Source organism: Nomascus leucogenys, chromosome 22a, assembly GCF_006542625.1.
Source record: "Nomascus leucogenys isolate Asia chromosome 22a, Asia_NLE_v1, whole genome shotgun sequence".
NCBI classification, from domain to species: domain Eukaryota; kingdom Metazoa; phylum Chordata; class Mammalia; order Primates; family Hylobatidae; genus Nomascus; species Nomascus leucogenys.
The window spans coordinates 62,589,453-62,606,973 of record NC_044402.1 but is presented as its reverse complement, the minus strand read 5'-3'; the positions used below and the strand labels follow the sequence as shown (position 1 = coordinate 62,606,973).

General features: G+C 41.9%; 1 protein-coding gene across 2 annotated transcripts; it reads left to right on the top strand.

Annotated features, from left to right (window-relative positions):
* Window positions 1-291: 291 nt before the first annotated feature.
* On the top strand, window positions 292-15,717 carry TMEM14A (transmembrane protein 14A). Of its 2 annotated transcripts, none has more exons than XM_003254151.2 (5): window positions 292-475; window positions 6,326-6,411; window positions 10,920-11,021; window positions 13,211-13,298; window positions 15,141-15,717. In XM_003254151.2, exons 1-5 carry the CDS (start codon window positions 294-296, stop codon window positions 15,178-15,180), a joined length of 498 nt encoding a protein of 165 aa, XP_003254199.2. In that variant the 5' UTR covers window positions 292-293; the 3' UTR covers window positions 15,181-15,717. The 2 variants fall into 2 exon arrangements, with proteins under 2 accessions (XP_003254199.2, XP_004092004.1); XM_004091956.2 differs by having other exon boundaries at window positions 304-403.
* The last annotated feature ends 1,804 nt before the right edge of the window (window positions 15,718-17,521 follow it).

Sequence of the window (17,521 nt, the reverse complement as noted above, 5' to 3'; positions counted from 1 at the left end):
GGTTCTGGAAATGTCCCTTGAAAGATGAATGGAGTTAAAAGTCTTCGCCTTCTGTAATTTTGGCTGCTTGCAAACACGCTTCCTGCCAGTCCCGCTCCGTCAGGCGGGAGGCAGCAAACCCCGGCCCTGGCTCTAGGACAGGGCCGAAGGCAGGATAGACGGAGCAACGGGTCCGGCCGCCGCCGGGATGTTGCAGCACAGCGCCTCCTGGCTGCCTGGCCTACAGGCCGCCCGGATTCAGCCGGTGGGCATAGACCGGGCGGAGCCCTACAAGTCGAGAAGGGACATAGCGCATGCGCGCGGCAGGGAGGGCGTCTCCAGGAGGGAGAGGCGTCTGCTCAGCGCGAGACGGCGGGGCGCCGAGTGGGACGGCGCTGGTGCGGAGGCTGCTTCCGGACTCCAGGTACCGCGCGCTTGGCGGCAGCTGGCCCCTGACTTCTGTCTTTTCAGCTGCAGTGAAGGCTCGGGGCTGCAGGTGAGCTGTGCATCCCGCAATGGAGACCTTCCTGCTCTGAATTTTCTTACACAACCGCAGAAATATAAGGGGCGTTGCTTAGCGGGCATCCCCTCCCCCGCGCCAAACCTGTACAACAAACGATGATGCAGAGGACCTTGAGGGGATTTTGCAGGGCATCGATCGGTCTTACCTCCGCGGTATCATTTTTCTCCTCCTCCCGAGTTTCTGCCTTCTGGTATCCCTAAATATCCCACCTATCCTGCCTCCTACCTTCCTGGAACTGGGGTGGTGGGGTGGGCTCATGGACCATTGCAAAATGCTTGGCAGGATTTTAACCTTTTCAGCACCACCCAGACCCCACTCGAAAATGTGCCTTTTGTGCGCTCCAAGAGCTCAAGGGTAGGTCATTGTTATATCTTTATGAAAATGCTTTTTATATAACAGTTTACCGAAAATCTCTTAGTTCTCCGAATTTTGGAGGATTTGGGACGGGCAGCGAGGCTGTCCCCTGTCACCTTGTTTTGTACCTGGTATGGTAAATCGTTTTGCTGCATTGCATCCAAGATGCGTTTTAGTCCTTCCAAGGCTTGAGCATCCCATCTGTGATGAGAGCGTGTGATGTGCTGTGCACATCCTCTCCCACCTTATCCCTTCCATGTTAACACAGCCTCTGGCTTTAATGTGTACTTCTGGCCTGGCCACATGGCTCCGTCATGGAAAAGGTGATTCTTTTGTCTGAATATTCTCTGTGAGAACAGAATCTTCTTGCAAGCATTGGGAGTAGATTTATTTTGCCTCTTTAGAACAACAGTCAGTTCACTAAGGAGATTAAGGGGCTACCTGTTTCCTGGCAATAAAGCTGTATTGGGTAGGTCAGTTACAGTATGTCTTCAGGCAGAAGCTGTTCCTTTGGTTCACTCACTCATTTATTCATTTAACAAGTATTTTAAGTACCTGCCTTGTGCATGGCAGGGTTCTTGGTGCCGTGAGGAGGACAAAGATAAACTGAACCTTGGTTTGCCCTCAAGGAGCTTGGCTGGCTGAGAGTTGGGAGAATCCCAGCCAAGTAAAAGGGTATGGGTCCTCAAGAGAAGATCGCAGGAAGAGCTGGGGGGCTCAGGATGGAGTGGAATTAATCCTTCACAACAGCTACTTGGCTTTGGGAGAAAATTAGGTCTAGAAGTTACAACCGCTAATGAAAGAACTCTCATAAGCTTCAGATCTGTATGTAAGGGTGTTTTCCGGACTGTGTGTTGGGCGTCTCAGACTGAATACATTCTAAACACGTCCCATCATTCCTAGCCACCTCCCTCTTCCCCGCCCCCCCACCACACACCTGCTGCTGTTCCCATGTTCTCTGTCTCAGGGAATAGCATGAGGCTCCCCGACTCCCTACTTCTCCTAATGGTCGAAGCCAGATGCCTAGGGGTGAGTCATCTCTGATTCACCCCTGACTTTCCCTTCCCACCTCGAATTCAATTCTGCTGATTCTACCTCCTGAACTTCTGAAATCTGTCCACCTTCTCTCCATTTTCATTGCCATTTCTCTAGATAAGCTTACCGTTATCAACTAAGCTCTTGCTTACTTTACTGCAACAGCTTCCTGATTTATCTCCCTGCCTCACTTCACAACCCATCTTCACTACTGCAACTGGGAAGTGCTTGCTGGAATTTAAATCTGATTGTGAGGCTCCCTTCAGTGATCCTTCATTGCCCTTAGGACGGAACCAGACTCCCTTTACGGGGCTTATGTGGGTGTACAGCCCTGTCTTTCTCACCAGCACCCTCTCTTTTCACAAGCCCCTTGCACTTTTCATTTTGAGAACGTGCTTTCTTGTGCCATTAGGGCCTTGCACATGCGCTCCCTTCTGCCAGGAACACCCTTCCCTGCACCCTCTTCACTTGACTTACTCATGCTCCCCTGTAGGGTAAATGCACCTGACAGCAATAATTAAAGCATACCCTTAGAATGACCCCGTGTGGCAGATGAACCCGAATGTGTTTTCTGAACTAGGGAACTCAGGCCTGCCCAACCCAGAGATTTGTTTCTTGTCTATGAAGAACATCTGAGCCCCTGCCCCATCTGTCCCATAGAACAGGGGCCATACGGGGAACTGAGGCCTTGAATTTTGAGTTACATCAAGGTTGCCAGGTGGAGGTCATTGAGGGGAGAGTGTTAAGTGAAAATGCTGCATAAATTGCATGACGTTTGCAAGCGGTTGTTTTCCTGCCCAGCTCACCACCACTGGACTCCCTCCTCTGTTCGTAAGCCCCTAATGGGTCTCTTTTGGCCTCTTGAACCTGTTGCCTTCCTTATTGAGGTTACTAGGGGTTTGGCACAACATCTCTCCAAGTTCCCAGCTGGGACCCTGTTTTATCTGGGCATCCTTAGGCTCCCAGTCCTTGCTGGGTGCCACTCCTTGTTATGGTACCCACACCTCTCCTCTTAGGGCTCATTCACACATCTGCCTCCTACAGCTCTGTTGTACTGTAGTTCCTGGAGGACCAAGGCCATGTCTTAGCACTTACCATTGCTTCTTGCTGCCTTGCCTAAAGAAAATGCTAAATAAATAGCTGTTAAGTTGAATTGAGTACAAATATATGTTATAATACTATGGTATGATTCATTACCTAAATTACAGATTCACCCTACCTCAGTTTGCTCAGTGTGCTGAAATAGTAATAGCCTTACACACGTCAAGCTCAAAATAGGTGTAAGGGTGAATGAGAAGAATAATCATTATTATTGGAGCAGCTAATATTTGTTGAATGCTCAGTATGTGCAAGGCACTGTTCTAAGTGCTTTACAGGATTAACTCATTTAATTCTCAGAACAATCCTATAAGGTAGATATTTTTGCTATCCCTATTTTAAAGATGGAGAAACTGAGTTATTGAGGTTCCACAGCTAGTAACTGGTGGTATCAGGTTTGAAGATAAGCATACTTTATAGCATATGGTTGGCTCCTTTAGAAAGATAGTAAGTAGGACCAAACACGAGAAGTCCATGGGGCTGAACATTGTAAGTTACCAGATGGAACACAGTGCCCTGTGGTCACAACTTTAAGCTATGAAGAGCGTGTGATTGATCCAGAACTCAAAACTCTGAAGAACGTGTTTGGTTTACATATCCACTTTTTTCAGCAGCTAACTCAGTTATCAGAGGTGATGTTGCATAGAGGTTAGGACTGAGACTTCCCCAAGTCAGAAATCTTTGTTTTGCTGTATAACCTTCAGGCATTGCTTGCATTCTCTGTGCGTCAGTTTCCTCATCTTGAAAATGAGGATAATCATGATAGTACATACCATAGGGTGTGGTCATGATTACATGAGTTGATACATGTAAGGCACCTAGAATGCCTTAGAATGGCACCTAGCACATAGTAATTGCTCAAAAACATTAGAACCTCTCTATTATTATTATTTGTTTAGCCATCATTCAGTCAGCAAACGGTTTTTGGACCCAGGTTCTCCCTACAGGTTACATCCTACTATACCACTTCTCGGGCACAGATGAGCTCTCCTGTTTTAATTCTCCTTCTTGTAGATGCTGAGCATTTTTCAGTGTTGCCGCCTTTTTGGTGCTGTCATCTCCTGTGCCTCAGATTCCCTCCCCCCCATATTCTTCCTCATAGTAAGTTCTAGTGGATGACTCTGAGATCAGCTCAAAATTCTTCTTCTTCTTTTTTATTTTTTTTTTGAGATGCCCAGGCTGGAGTGCAGTGGCACGATCTCAGTTCACTGCAACCTCTGTCTCACAGGTTCAAGGGATTTTCCGGTCTTAGCCTCCTGAGTAGCTGGGATTACAGACATGCACTACCATGCCACGCCCGGGTAATTTGTTGTATATTTAGTAGAGACAGGGTTTCACCATGTTGACCGGGCTGGTCTCAAACTCCTGACCTCAAGTGATCCACCAGCCTCTGCCTTCCAAAGTGCTGGGATTACAGGCGTGAGCCACCTCGCCTGGCCCCTTTTTCTGTTCTCCATTAATTTATTACCAATTGATAATGGGAGATAAAAGGCCCATTAACCTAAATGATAAGCAATGAGAAAATTGTAAAAATATGCAAGGAATCTCATGTACCATTCCTCACATTTACAAAGATAATTGCCTTCCCTGTGGAGGAAATATAGATGTGAGAAAGCTCAGAAATAAAGGCACCACTAGAAGTCTTAGAACTTAAAAAGCTGTAAGGAACTCCAAAACTCTTTTCATCTATTCTCCTAACTTGCAGGGAGAGTTGAGGGTGAGGGAGGGGCATGGTCCGAGGCCCAGTGGCCACATCTCTAGCCTGTGGCTGGCACGCTATCTATTGCATCTGAGAGAATTGTGGACAGGGTTTCAGTGGAACTTCTCACCACTGGGTATGTTTCAGCTGCTGCTATGATGCACAGCAGGATGTCATTGTCATCCATTTAACTTCATGCTGGGTCTATATTGTATTCTTTAGTGATTTGCCATTGATTAAGTGTGGATGTCTCTGCTACCACAGGAGAGCTATCTTGCAAGGAAACTAATGACAAAGCCATTGTTTAAACTGTTCAATCTCCAAGAAGACATCCATCTGTAAAGAATGAGAGGACTAATATCTGTACAGACGTGAAATAATTATAAGACGGAGTTGTGGAAGTTAAGGAATTTAGAGGAGGAAGAAGCCATTTGCTCCAGATCACTTTGATAGTACAGACTAGAGTCAAGGAAATTAGGAGGTAATTAATAAGGGTAGAAATCAGGGGAGAAGGTTCAAAGGGAAGTGGGATACAGGGGATAGTCGGGCTTTTGGAGGTGGACAGGGAGGGAGGACATTTCAGTCATGGAAGTGAAAAGTGAAGATTGTAGTGTCACAGTTCAGTGAAGAGACCTGGCTGACCAGAGCAGAAGTTTTATTTGGGGAAGTAGAAAGAATTGAACAGCTGAGAGTATGGCAGATCTTGAAGACAGGCAGAGGAGAATCAGCCTGAGGTATCCCCCAGAGTGTGCTTAACAGTGATGATGATGAAGGGGAAAGTAGAGGGTTGGGAGAGGTGAAGTTTGAACCTCTTTTTTCCCTTGAGACAGGGTCTCACTCTGTCATCCAGGCTGGAGTGCAGTGGCACAATCACGGCTCACTGCAACCTCAACCTCCCGGGCTCAAGCAATCCTCCCAACTCAGCCTCCTGATAGCTGGGACCACAGGTGCATGCCATCACACCCAGCTAATTTTTTGTATTTTTACTAGAGATGGGATTTTGCCATATTGCTCAGGTTGGTCTCAAACTCCTGGGCTTAAGCCATCTGCCTGCCTTGATCTTCCAAAGTACTAGGATTACAGGCGTGAGCACCATGCCTGGCTGAACTTCCCTTTATTTAGTAGATTAGAGAAATTAATTTCTGTAATTCTGTGGAATGCCTTTGTATTAGTCATTCTCACACTGCTCTAAAGAACTACCTGAGACTCAGTAATTTATGAAGAAAAGTGGTTTAATCAACTCAACTTCTGCAGGCTGTACAGGAGGCGTGGCTGGGGAAGCTTCAGGAAACTTACAGTCATGGTGGAAGGCAAAGGGGAAGCAAGCATGTCTTCATGTGGCGACAGGAGGGGGAGAGAGCATGAAGGGGGAAGTGCTACACGCTTTCAAACATCCAGATCTTGTGAGAACTTTAGATTATGGAACAGCCCTAGGGGGATGATGCTAAACCATTAGAAACCACTCCCATGATCCAATCACCTCCCACCAGGCCCCACCTCCAACACTCAGGATCACAATTCAGTATGAAATTTGGGTGGGGACACACAGACAAACCATATAAGCATATCATTTTTAGATACATTCCCTCCCCAAAACTTTTTATTTTGTATAATTTGTCCTTTCCCCCTTGCTTTAGAATTGCAACCTTGCCAATGGACCTGATCGGTTTTGGTTATGCAGCCCTCGTGACATTTGGAAGCATTTTTGGATATAAGCGGAGAGGTAAGCCTAACCCAAATTTTCATGAAAGGGAATTAGTGGGGGTTTGGAGGTTGTGCTAGGTCATCTGAGGCTCTGTAGGTAGGATGAGAAGCTAAAGATGCCTTAGAGGTGGCTGAAGACCAGCGTGTCTTGGAAGGGACTCATGAAAGGAAGAGGCTTCTGTGGGGTTGGGCATGACAGAGTGTTCCAAGCTGGGGGTTCTGGGCCTCTCTTCCACCACAAAACTCTCACTTCACTTCATTATCAGTTGCATAGTTAATTGATTTAATCTCCCTCCGGACCACTGCTTATTATTAAATGAGGTTTTTTTTTTTTTTTGCTTTACATAATCGTGGTACCAAAAAACTGAGTTATATTGATCCTGTGTTTGCAATGAAAACATTGTTAAATGTTCAGTTACCATATCCAAAGTTGTCTCTTCACCTTTGTCCAAAGGGGGGGGCGGGCGGAAAACCTCAGGTAATCAATTAAAGGGTTTTCATGGAGAAAAAGGAAAGGTCAAATTTTTTTATTTTTTATTTTAGAATCACTTATAGTCATGATGTCTCCTAGTTATCTTTCATACATATATATATATGTACAACCTTTAATCATCTTTCTGACAAACTGTCTCTTACATTTTAATGAAATTTTTTAAATGAAGTTTTTTATTTCAGAGGGTATTGTATTTGTGGCAGTGGCTGACATGAATTTGAGTGAAAAAGCCAGGTCTACATGGTTACCAGTTAGCTTCCTTCCTTAAAGGCTGCTAAGAAGTCAAAGACCAGAAGCACAGTATAGCTCTTGTAGCTGGGGGGCTGGCAGGTAGAATTGACCATCATCTACGATTCCTTAAAACCTGTAATTCACCTTGGAGTTTTGTTCATTGCTTCTGTCTTAATGTATGTATTAGAGATATGTATTTGAAGGAAAAAAAAGATGATGGCATCAAAGTAAGACCTGTAAACCAACTACTCAGAGGTTGATGTTTCACAATCTACTTTAAGAAGGACTCAGTTTAAAATGCTGATAAGATTTTTTTTTTTTATTTCATTGTCAAAGACGATGTCTAAATAACTTCTATTACAGAACAGAAAAGAACATCTGGGCATTTTTGCCTGCCTTTATGAGAGGTGGAAAGAAAGTGGGGAGAGAGAGAGAGAGAGAGAGTGTGTGTGTGTGTGTGGTGTGTGTGTGTGTGTGTGTGTGTGTAAGGAATCATTTTCTTCTAACTCACATCTCTTCATTGTTTACCAGCTGGTGGGAACAAATGAAATTACATTAGCTGTGAGGTCTCTGATTTCAAGGGCTTGTTGTCCACCTGCACAATATGGTTCCTTGGCCTCCTGCAAGAGCCCCCCACTAAGTGATCCTGGAAACCCCCAAGGGTATTATGGGTTCACAAGGAAGCTCACTTTGTAGTATAATATGGGTTAAAAGCATGGGCCACAGAATCAAGCATTCCTGCATTCTAGTCTTGACACTGCCACTTACTAGCACTGATACTCAGGTGAGGTGTTTCAACATCTGGGCCTCAGTTCCTCACCTGTAAATTAATCTGTTAGGATTAAATAAGATGATGCATGGTACACATTTCACATCGTGCCTGGCATAGAATAAAGTTTTAATATTCTTATTTTTTTCTGCTGCCACTGCCCTGCCAGTGGGAGGTCTGTGAGCCATGAGGCATAATACCTTTTTCTAGTTTTGTACTCTAGTTTTGTATTATGTTCTAAGCTGCCAGTGGCTCAAATGTCTTAGAATGTGTGTGTAAAGTGAGTTAACTCTCCTTTGACTTAGAGCTTCCCTAGATATGAGTCCTGTGTAGCTGGGCCAGGAGACCCTTCTACGGGACAGTTATTGAGAATAATCTTGGGTGGGAGAAAGATGTGATGTCGAAATGGTGTTTGGTGGGAGGACACAGATGTATGCAAATCCTAAACTAGACCAGCTGTGAGACACAAGTTGGGTTAAAGGGAGAAGCTGATAGATTTTTATTTTGATGGGGGTACAGTGGGGAGAGAGGGCAGCCAGTGTCGGGACACAGGATGCTGAGCACTGTGCTTGCCTGGGCTCACCCCTCCTCCCAGGTAGGTCTCCAGAGAGGTGGATGACCAGGAAGATGCTATGATATGGAGACTCTTCCGAGGCCAGGTAACACCGAGTGCCCAGAGCGAAAGAGGGCCAGATGGCATTCCCTGCCTTGTCCCACACTAGGGCTGAACCAGACCTTACACCTTCCTACTCCAGTTGAAGGGAAGGGCACTAACACAGCAATCCCTCCAGAGAGGTGCAGGTGCGCTTGCTGGGCAGGCAGCTATTCTGAGGACCACAAGAGCACCTGCAGGGAAGCTCCCAGATGCGTCTTTCAACTCCTTTTAAAACTCCTCTTCCAAGACTGCCCCACCCAGATCAGACATCCCAGGAAGTGGGAAGGAAAGAGCTTAGAGCTGCTTTTCTTGTAGCCCCCACTATGGGGTACTGAGCTTGTTCTCAGGATCTTTGCTTCCTTCCACCAGCGTGGCTTTCTTGTAAAACAGCCCATAGTCCTGCCGCCTTCCTCAGGCAAGATGAAATTTCTCAAGAACCTTCCTGGTTCTCGCTGCTGGTGAGCCTGCCCCTGCTGTTTGCTATCTGATCTCATCAAGACTGAGGTGTGGACACTGCCACTTTCTCCACATACCTAAGTGTGCATGTATGGTGGTGGTGGGAAGGGTGGGGTGGGGTGATCCTAACAGTAAAGAAATCTTCAGGGTATACAGAAAGAGCATCATAGAATCTCTAGGTGAGAAGACACCTTAATGGTCACCTGATTGTGCATTTCAGAAGGTGTTTTAATCTCCTTAACAATATCCTCATCTGGCATCTTCTGCTTGAACATGACCCATAACAGGGATGCGTTCAATCAGTATTTATCAAGTGCTCCTATGTACCTGGCTCTGTGTCTTGCCCTGGGGAAAAAGCAATGAGCAAAAAGAATGGCGCTCACAAGTGAGTAAGGGCCGACTGACATTCAATCCATGAACAGCATATAAACATACGATCAGGAATAGTGGAAGACTATGATGGGGGCCCTCCTTCAGAATGGTGGGTCGGAGAAGACAACACTCAAGCAGACATCCGAAGGTGAGCTACACTTGGCCAAGTGAACAGTGCAGAGACAAGCAGGCTGCACAAGGAACAGTATGTCTAAAAGCCATGAGGAATAGAGTTTGGTATATTCAGAGAACTGAAAGAAGGCCAGGGTTCCCACAATATAGCAAACTGGATTATTTTTCCTAAGAGCTTTGGGAAGCACTGAGGGTTTTTAATTAGGAGAGTGACCTGTCCAGATGTATGTTTTTAAAAGATCATCTTACTGTGTTTGAAGAATAGCTTTTGGGGGAAACAATGTGTAATTTAACATTATCTCCAACTGTAACATTCTTAGCCATTATATATATATATGGCATAGATGATTAACCCTGTTTTACAACTGCTAAAACTTAGAGAGTCTAAGTGACTTAGCCAGAGTCCTTTAGCCAGCAAGTGAAAGAATTAGGACTAGAACCTAGAGTGTTTGTCTTCTCATTCAGGATGCTGCTCTGGTGTGTGTGTGTGTGTTGTGTATGTGTTTGTGTGTTGTGTGTGTGTTTGTGTGTTGTGTGTGTTGTGTGTACGCATGCATGTGCTGCAGTGGTTCTTAACCCTGGCTGGACATTTGAATTTCCAATGGATATTTTAAAAATAGAGATACTTTGACCCTACCCCCCAGGGATTTTAACCCAATAGATTCTAAATAGGGTGAGTTCCATGAAGCAAGGATTGTGTGTGTCTTATTCATAGTGTCACTGGCATGTAACCCACTGTCCAGTGCACAGAAAGTGCTTGGTGTTTGTCACAGTGCTCTGGGGCGGGTGTGTGGGTTGGGGGCTGGGAGTGTACTGGTGGGGTGAGTGCATAGGATAGGGACTGGGTAGCTGGGGTCAGTACTCTGATTCTTCCTCTTTCTTGGTAGGGCCTCCATTAGTCCTTGAGTCCTGACATCTTGAGGCTTGAAGGTTTGTTAATTATTCAGGATGGAACCATTGCTTGGTTTGTATAGCACTTCTGTCTTTACCTCTATAAACTAAAAATGCCTTTGCATCTTAGTTTTTATCATCACAACCTCATCGCAAAAAGGAGGCAAAGAGAATAGGAAAAATTTAAAAAGAAGGGCTTAAGGAAGTTAAATAATTGCTCAAGATCATGCAATCAATGTTCAAGCCACCAGCACAAGGCAGGTTTTCTTATCCCCCCAAGTGACATTTAACCCCGCTGCACTGCTGTGCCCTCAGGGCTCCTCTGCCTTGCATTTGGATTCAGCAGGAAACAGTCATCTCCTAGAAAGTAGTATCCATGAAGAGGCCTATTCTTAATTTGGCTTTGTCCAGTTACTGTGCCCAAGTAGGGATACATTTGAAGGTGCCTGTATCATACTAGAAGTAATGGAATGAATTCCTTTCATTTTGGGATTCTCATTGTAAGCCCATGTTTTTTTCCCATCCCAGGTGGTGTTCTGTCTTTGATTGCTGGTCTTTTCGTTGGATGTTTGGCTGGCTATGGAGCTTACCGTGTCTCCAATGACAAACGAGATGTAAAAGTGTCACTGTGTAAGTAAGGCATTTTTCCTGGTTACAAAGACTCAAACATTGGAGGTGATCTTTTTGATACCCTATGCTAGATATACTAGAACATATTCAGTCAAATGGCAAATGGCCATATGCATGTGTTGAGGCCGAATACAACACTTACTCCTTTCTAGAAAGACCTGATAAAAAATGATAGTACTGCTACCAGGCCTTCCAACTCAGAAGAATATTTCTATAAAAGCTTGTTACTAGAAAAATTGAATTAGGAAAAGCAAGGAATTATTTTCAGATTTTCTGCTAACTCTCCTAAATGCATATTTAGCATAGTTTTTACATTGCTATGAAAATAACTAAAAAAGAGACAGCCTTGCATTATTTCATTTAATTCACAAACAGCTTTTAGATTCTGCACTGCCTTAAGACTTAACCTAAAAAAGCAAGGCTGATGCTTTTTTAGCTTCTTCCCTCGTTAAGCTTAATGGGAGAATATCCACAGAAAAAATGGAAACCTATGTGTTTAAAGTCACCAGGACACTTGACTTTCAAGTGAGATACACAGTGAAGGTTTAGAAAACGATACCAAGGACATTTTCTCCAGTTGCTTTATTATTCAAATGCCTTGGTCGTGTATGGAAAAAAATATAAATGAAGACAAAATTGTTCTATATTTGAAGGAGAGAGAGAGATTTGGATTTTTTTTTCTTTAGTTATTTTTATAAGGGGCTAGGGATATTTTTAGTAATGAGGTTGTGTTAGATGTATCAGCCAGCTATAGTGATATTAGGATTTTTATCGATATGCATTTAAATAGTTCACAAGTATTTATTGTCAGTCATTTTATTTTTTATATCAATAAGCAGTTTTTCTTTGAAAGCTGTTTTTAAATTGTGGCATTGATGTCCTAATCTCTTACATAAAACTGCCTCTCCCTTCATAGGTACAGCTCCAAAAAGGCTGACATGATGATTCTGAATAAAATACTATTGTTTAGACTATTATTTAGTCTCCAGGAATCAAATTCTCCAAAATGGAATGCTACCAAACAAAACCAATCAGCCTTCTTTTTAGTATTTTTTTTATTAATCAGATCTTACTTGTAAAAAGATACATTAACTATTTTCTTTATATTCAGTTAACTGAACATTAATGAGTGTCTCTTGTGGGTTCAAGTGTGCTACTTAGCGTTTCTGAGGGAAGTTGAATAAAGCTCAGTGCTAGCCTTCAAGGAGTGTTCTTTGAATAGAAATTTAGAAAAAGACTTTCTTAGCTAGGCGTGGTGGCTCATGCCTGTAGTCTCAGCACTTTGGGAGGCTGAGGCCAGTGGATCACTTAAGGCCAGGAGTTCAAGACCAGCCTGGCCAACATAGCAAGACCCTGTCTGTACTAAAAATACAAAAATTAGCTGGATGTGGTTGTACATGGCTGTAATCTCAGCTACTCGGGAGGCTGAGGCAGGAGAATCGCTTGAACCCGGGAGGCGGAGGTTGCTGTGAGCTGAGATCATGCCACTGTACTCCAGCCTGGGTGACAGAGCAAGACTCTGTCTCAACAACAACAACAACAAAACAAAAAGAAAGAAAAAGAAAAAGTCTTTTTCTTTTTCTTTCTTTTTGTTTTGTTGTCTTTTCAAGAGAAAAAGTCTTTTTCTTTTGAAGATATTTCAGGAATGGATTTTAACATGTTTGTTTACCCAGAAACCTTTTTGACAAGGTAGATGATGGGAAGTGTTTTCTTGTTTGTTTGTTTGTTTTTTGTTTTTTTGAGACAGAGTTTTGCTCTTGTTGCCCAGTCTGGAGTGCAGTGGCGTGATCTCAGTTCACCACAACCTCTGCCTCCCTGGTTCAAGCGATTCTCCTGCCTCAGCCTCCCGAGTAGCTGGGATTACAGGCATGTACCACTATGCCCTGCTAATTTTTTTTGTATTTTTAGTAGAGACGAGGTTTCTCCATGTTAGTCAGACTGGCCTCAAACTCCCGACATCAGGTGATCCACCCACCTCTGCCTTCCAAAGTGCTGGGATTATAGGCGTAAGCCACTGGCCCGGTTATGAAGTGTTTTAATAGAGCACTTTGTCTTTTCAAGACAATGGCAACTCAGTACCCATCCATAATAGTTGTAATGTTAGAAAGCTTTAAATGGTACCCACTGTTTTCCCACAAGCATTGATAACATGTTTGAAACTCTGGTTCATGAATTAGTTTGGTTTTCAGTTACAGCTTTCTTCCTGGCTACCATAATGGGTGTGAGATTTAAGAGGTCGAAGAAAATAATGCCTGCTGGTCTGGTTGCAGGTTTAAGGTAAGTCAAACTATTTTGATCAATACTTTCCTCTGCTGTTGTTTTGAAATGCTGAATTTTTGGGAAACATCAATTTTAATTTGAAAGATCAAAGTCCTTTTTGTTATAATAAGCATGACAGTGAAAACCTTAAGATAGCATGGATTCAGTGGGTCTTTGATATTGATGTACCCATGAACATTCTTATCGGATATGCATAGCGTTGCTGTAGTATCTGGTCACATAGGCATACTTGCCTTTTTCAGAAGAAAGAGCTAAACTCAGCCTCATTTTTCCTCAAGATTCACCCATCTGCAACAGTAAATGTGTTCATTTAAATCTAATAGTCCCTTTTAGAGAGTTTGACGGAGTGACAGTGTGATACAGTTATTTCAAGTTTTTAAGGGAGAGAAATTTAATATTTTTAAGAGTTTTTAAGAGAGAAGTTTTAATATTTTTTAAAAGATAAACAGAGGGTCTCATGTTTCTCTTAATTTGATCCAGTAATTCTATCCATGAGATTAAGCATATTACCAAATAAAAATTTAGAGATAACATTTTAAAAATTTCTCCAGAAAGCTAGCTTTATATGTTGAAAAGCCATAAACATGTTTATTTCCTTTGATAGACATTTTCACCTTTTGGAATTTATTCCAAATCAGTGAGATATGCACAAAGACTGATATTCATTGTAACTTTATTTCTAGTGAAAACACAATAGACTGAAAAATTAGGAACAACCTAACAGTTCACCAGTAAGGAGATGTTTGAGAAAATGTTTTGTCCATTTAATGGAATATTGAATGAGCATTATATTTTTATGTTTTCAAAAATGATTTGTTGGCATTGGAAAATCTTAGTGACATAATAAGGTATAAAAACAAGATCAAAACAACCAAATATAGTGTGATTAAAAAAAGTTTGTGTATAAAAAAACAGGAAGGAAATATTTCAAACTGTTAGTAGTGTTTTTCTGTGGGTGATAGTGTGATGAATAATTGTAATGTTCCTCTTTCTACTTTTGTGTAGAATTTTCTAGTGTGACTATGTATTATGTTTCAGGGAGGGGAGGAGGAGTGTGATTACAAAAGACAGCTTTCCAGTTATAGGCCTGTTCTAAAAGTGATACTTGGTGGTGGGAAGAATCAGAGGTAGGGTTTATGGGCTGGGTGCGGTGGCTCATGCCTGTAATCCCAGCACTTTGGAAGGCTGAGGTGGGTGGATCACTTGAGGTCAGGAGTTCAAGACCAGCCTAGCTAACATGGCAAAACCCCATCTCTACAAAAATTAGCCGAGTGTGGTGGCAGGCACCTGTAATCCCAGCTACTTGGGAGGCTGAGGCAGGAGAATTGCATGAGCTCGGGAGGTGGAGGTTGCAGTGAGCCGAGACTGCGTCACTACACTCCAGCCTGGGTGGCAGAGTGAGACTCCATCAGAAAAAAGAAAAAAAAAAAAAGAAGAAAAAAAGAAGTAGGGTTTATGGATCCAGAAGAAGGCCTCAGTTAATAGAAAGTAGCTGAGATTGAATTAGTAACTGCCTCAAGTTGGTCCTCGATTATTTTTTCAAGTTGCTTTATTTTACTAGCTTTTGAAAGTTTGTTTCTTCCCAAACTTTTCTCTTATAAACCCTCATCCAAGGTTTTCAGGACAGCAGGTTCCGATTTTTCCTTATTCATTTAGCGAACATTTTAAAGTGGCTAATTCAGTTATGTCTGGGATGTTTTAATCCTCCAAGGGGTTGAGCTGGGAGAGCCCCCAAGCCAAGGATTAGTAACGCTACCGGGTAGGCGAGTGCCTGGCTCTTTCTGTCTTATGCCAGATAAAAGTGACTCTCCCTTTGTCTTTGTTTTATTTTAAATCCAGCCTCATGATGATCCTGAGACTTGTCTTGTTGCTGCTCTGAGCATCTGGAGGAACAGAAAACTAAGTTCATGTCATCCTGCTGTAATGGGCAGAGCATTTTTTCTTGTATTTAGAAGATAAACTTCAACATGGAATGCTAGAAACACAAATAGCACTGTCACCTCTAATATGAACATAGTTTGAGGTAGTTTTTTTCTAAAGCAAAAATTTTAACTGTTTTCTAATTGTCAAGCACTATTTTCATTAAAAGTGTCTAATGAATCATGATACACTCTTCCATTTGTTGTGTCTATTTTTTATATATTTGGTATTTTTTGAAAATTCCAAATACTCATGTCTCAAGTAAGCTTAAACTACAACTTGTCACATAAAGGAATTCTTAAGTGGACTTCACAGAATGCTAACGTATCTATTTGTCATTTGTGTTATATTTGAAATTATTAGAAATTATGCTTTTTCCATTTTAATTGTATTGCTGCCAGTGCTATTTTTTTCTTTAAAAAATTTTATTCTTAGCACATTCTTCTGTCCTAACTGAATGTATTCAGTATTCAAATAAAAGACATTTTAGTTCAAACCTGTTTCTTTCATGTTAGTTTTTCCTCTGAATCCTCCAATCATCTTTGACATTTAAATATTCAATTATTAATGAAAAGAGTTGAGAAGGAGGGTTTATTTAAGCCAACATTCTACTTCCTCAGGAGTAGATATTTTTTCTCTCTGAAAGAGTAACAATTCTGAAACAAACTGATTTTGTTTCAAATTACCACTTTGTGTTTAGGCATAGTTATAACTTTTAATGTCCAAGGCACTTTTAGGGCCCAAATTGAACATCGGGAGACCTGAATCCCACCCCAATTCTTCCACCCACTTGATGCTCTTTGGAAGGTCATTTCCTTTCCCTCTGACTCGGTTTCTCATTCTTAAGGAGGAATTGAACTAAATGATCAACCCTTTAGAGCTCTAAAAATCTACAGTTCCTATCCTGTTGGTTATGTGCAGTGGTGTCATATTTCAAACCCTTTCTTTAAGTGAAAGCGTAGGGTCCTCAACTGATAACGGCAGAGTTCATATGGTTCTGTTAGATTGGTTACCTTTCCCAACTGACTTTCAAGGAAATTGTTAAACTTTCAGTGATAAGTAATTCAATTAAGGGAAGAAAAAAGCTGTACCAGTTGAACCGAATAGGAAATCTAGATAAAATTATTTGACATACTTAAAAAAATCCCAATTTAAAGAAGAAGAAAAAAAATCCCGTAAATCCTAATGGTGGCAAAGAGGTTGTTACCACAGGCAAGGCTGGAAAAAGCCATCATTATTGAGGTGCACTGCTCACTTGCTAGCTGTCAGAGATGACTGAGGAGAACCTTCAGATTCAGACTGACAGCAGCTTATAGTCAAAACTGATTATGATACTGAAGTAGAAACTAACTGTGAAATTGATCCTAGAAATACATGCTGTGTCTGCAGAATACTCTAGTGATTGAAAGTTTAAGAAACTGGTTTGAAGCCATGCTGTTCCCTGGAATTTTCCCAAAAGGTTGTAGAAGTGAATGATAGTGATGTGTGTGCTTTTTTTGTTTTGTTTTTAAAGAAATCTTTGGCATCCATTTACATATTTGTGATTCTACTCTTTTGCAATACGTAGAATCCAGAAGGATTCATATTTGGATGGCTCTGATTAATTGGTGTTTTCTTGTTTTATGAAAAGTAGAAGAGGCTCTCTAACTTACAGGTATTAGGCAGTTTATTTCCTCATGTTTTAGTACTTTATTACATTAATGTGGCTTTATGATATTTTTATGGGTCTGCTGCCAATGCATAGTGAAATATTTACTACATTTCTTAGACTTTGTTTCATTTGTTAATACTCAGCTACCGTAGTGCTCATGTTTTTAAGAAACATGCCACGTTCAAATTTAAATATGTTCTTCACAGTCTCAATGGATTCTTCATCCAGTGGAGGCTTCCTTTGGCTTCCAGGTTGGAGAAATTTATTAATTGTGGGGATGTGGCTGATTTTGGCCTTGAATTTCTAAAACGCAAAATAATACTATCCAAGAGAGAAGAATATACCAAAACAAAGTAAAATGCAAATGAGCCACATTCTGGTGGAGGTGGGGCATAATTGGGATTTTCATACATTGTGGACATTGCAAAGTGATACTGCCACTTTGCAAGTTAGCAATATTTCTCAAGAACCACAAAAATGTTCATAGGCTATTATGAAGTGATTCCATTTTAAAAATTGTGTCCTAATGATGTAATCTTAAATGTGGAAAAATCTATACCTACAAAGATATTGTTGCAACATTATTTATAAAAACAAACATTCTAAAGCATCCTGGCATACAATAAAGAGAAGTCCTCATTTTTCTTAT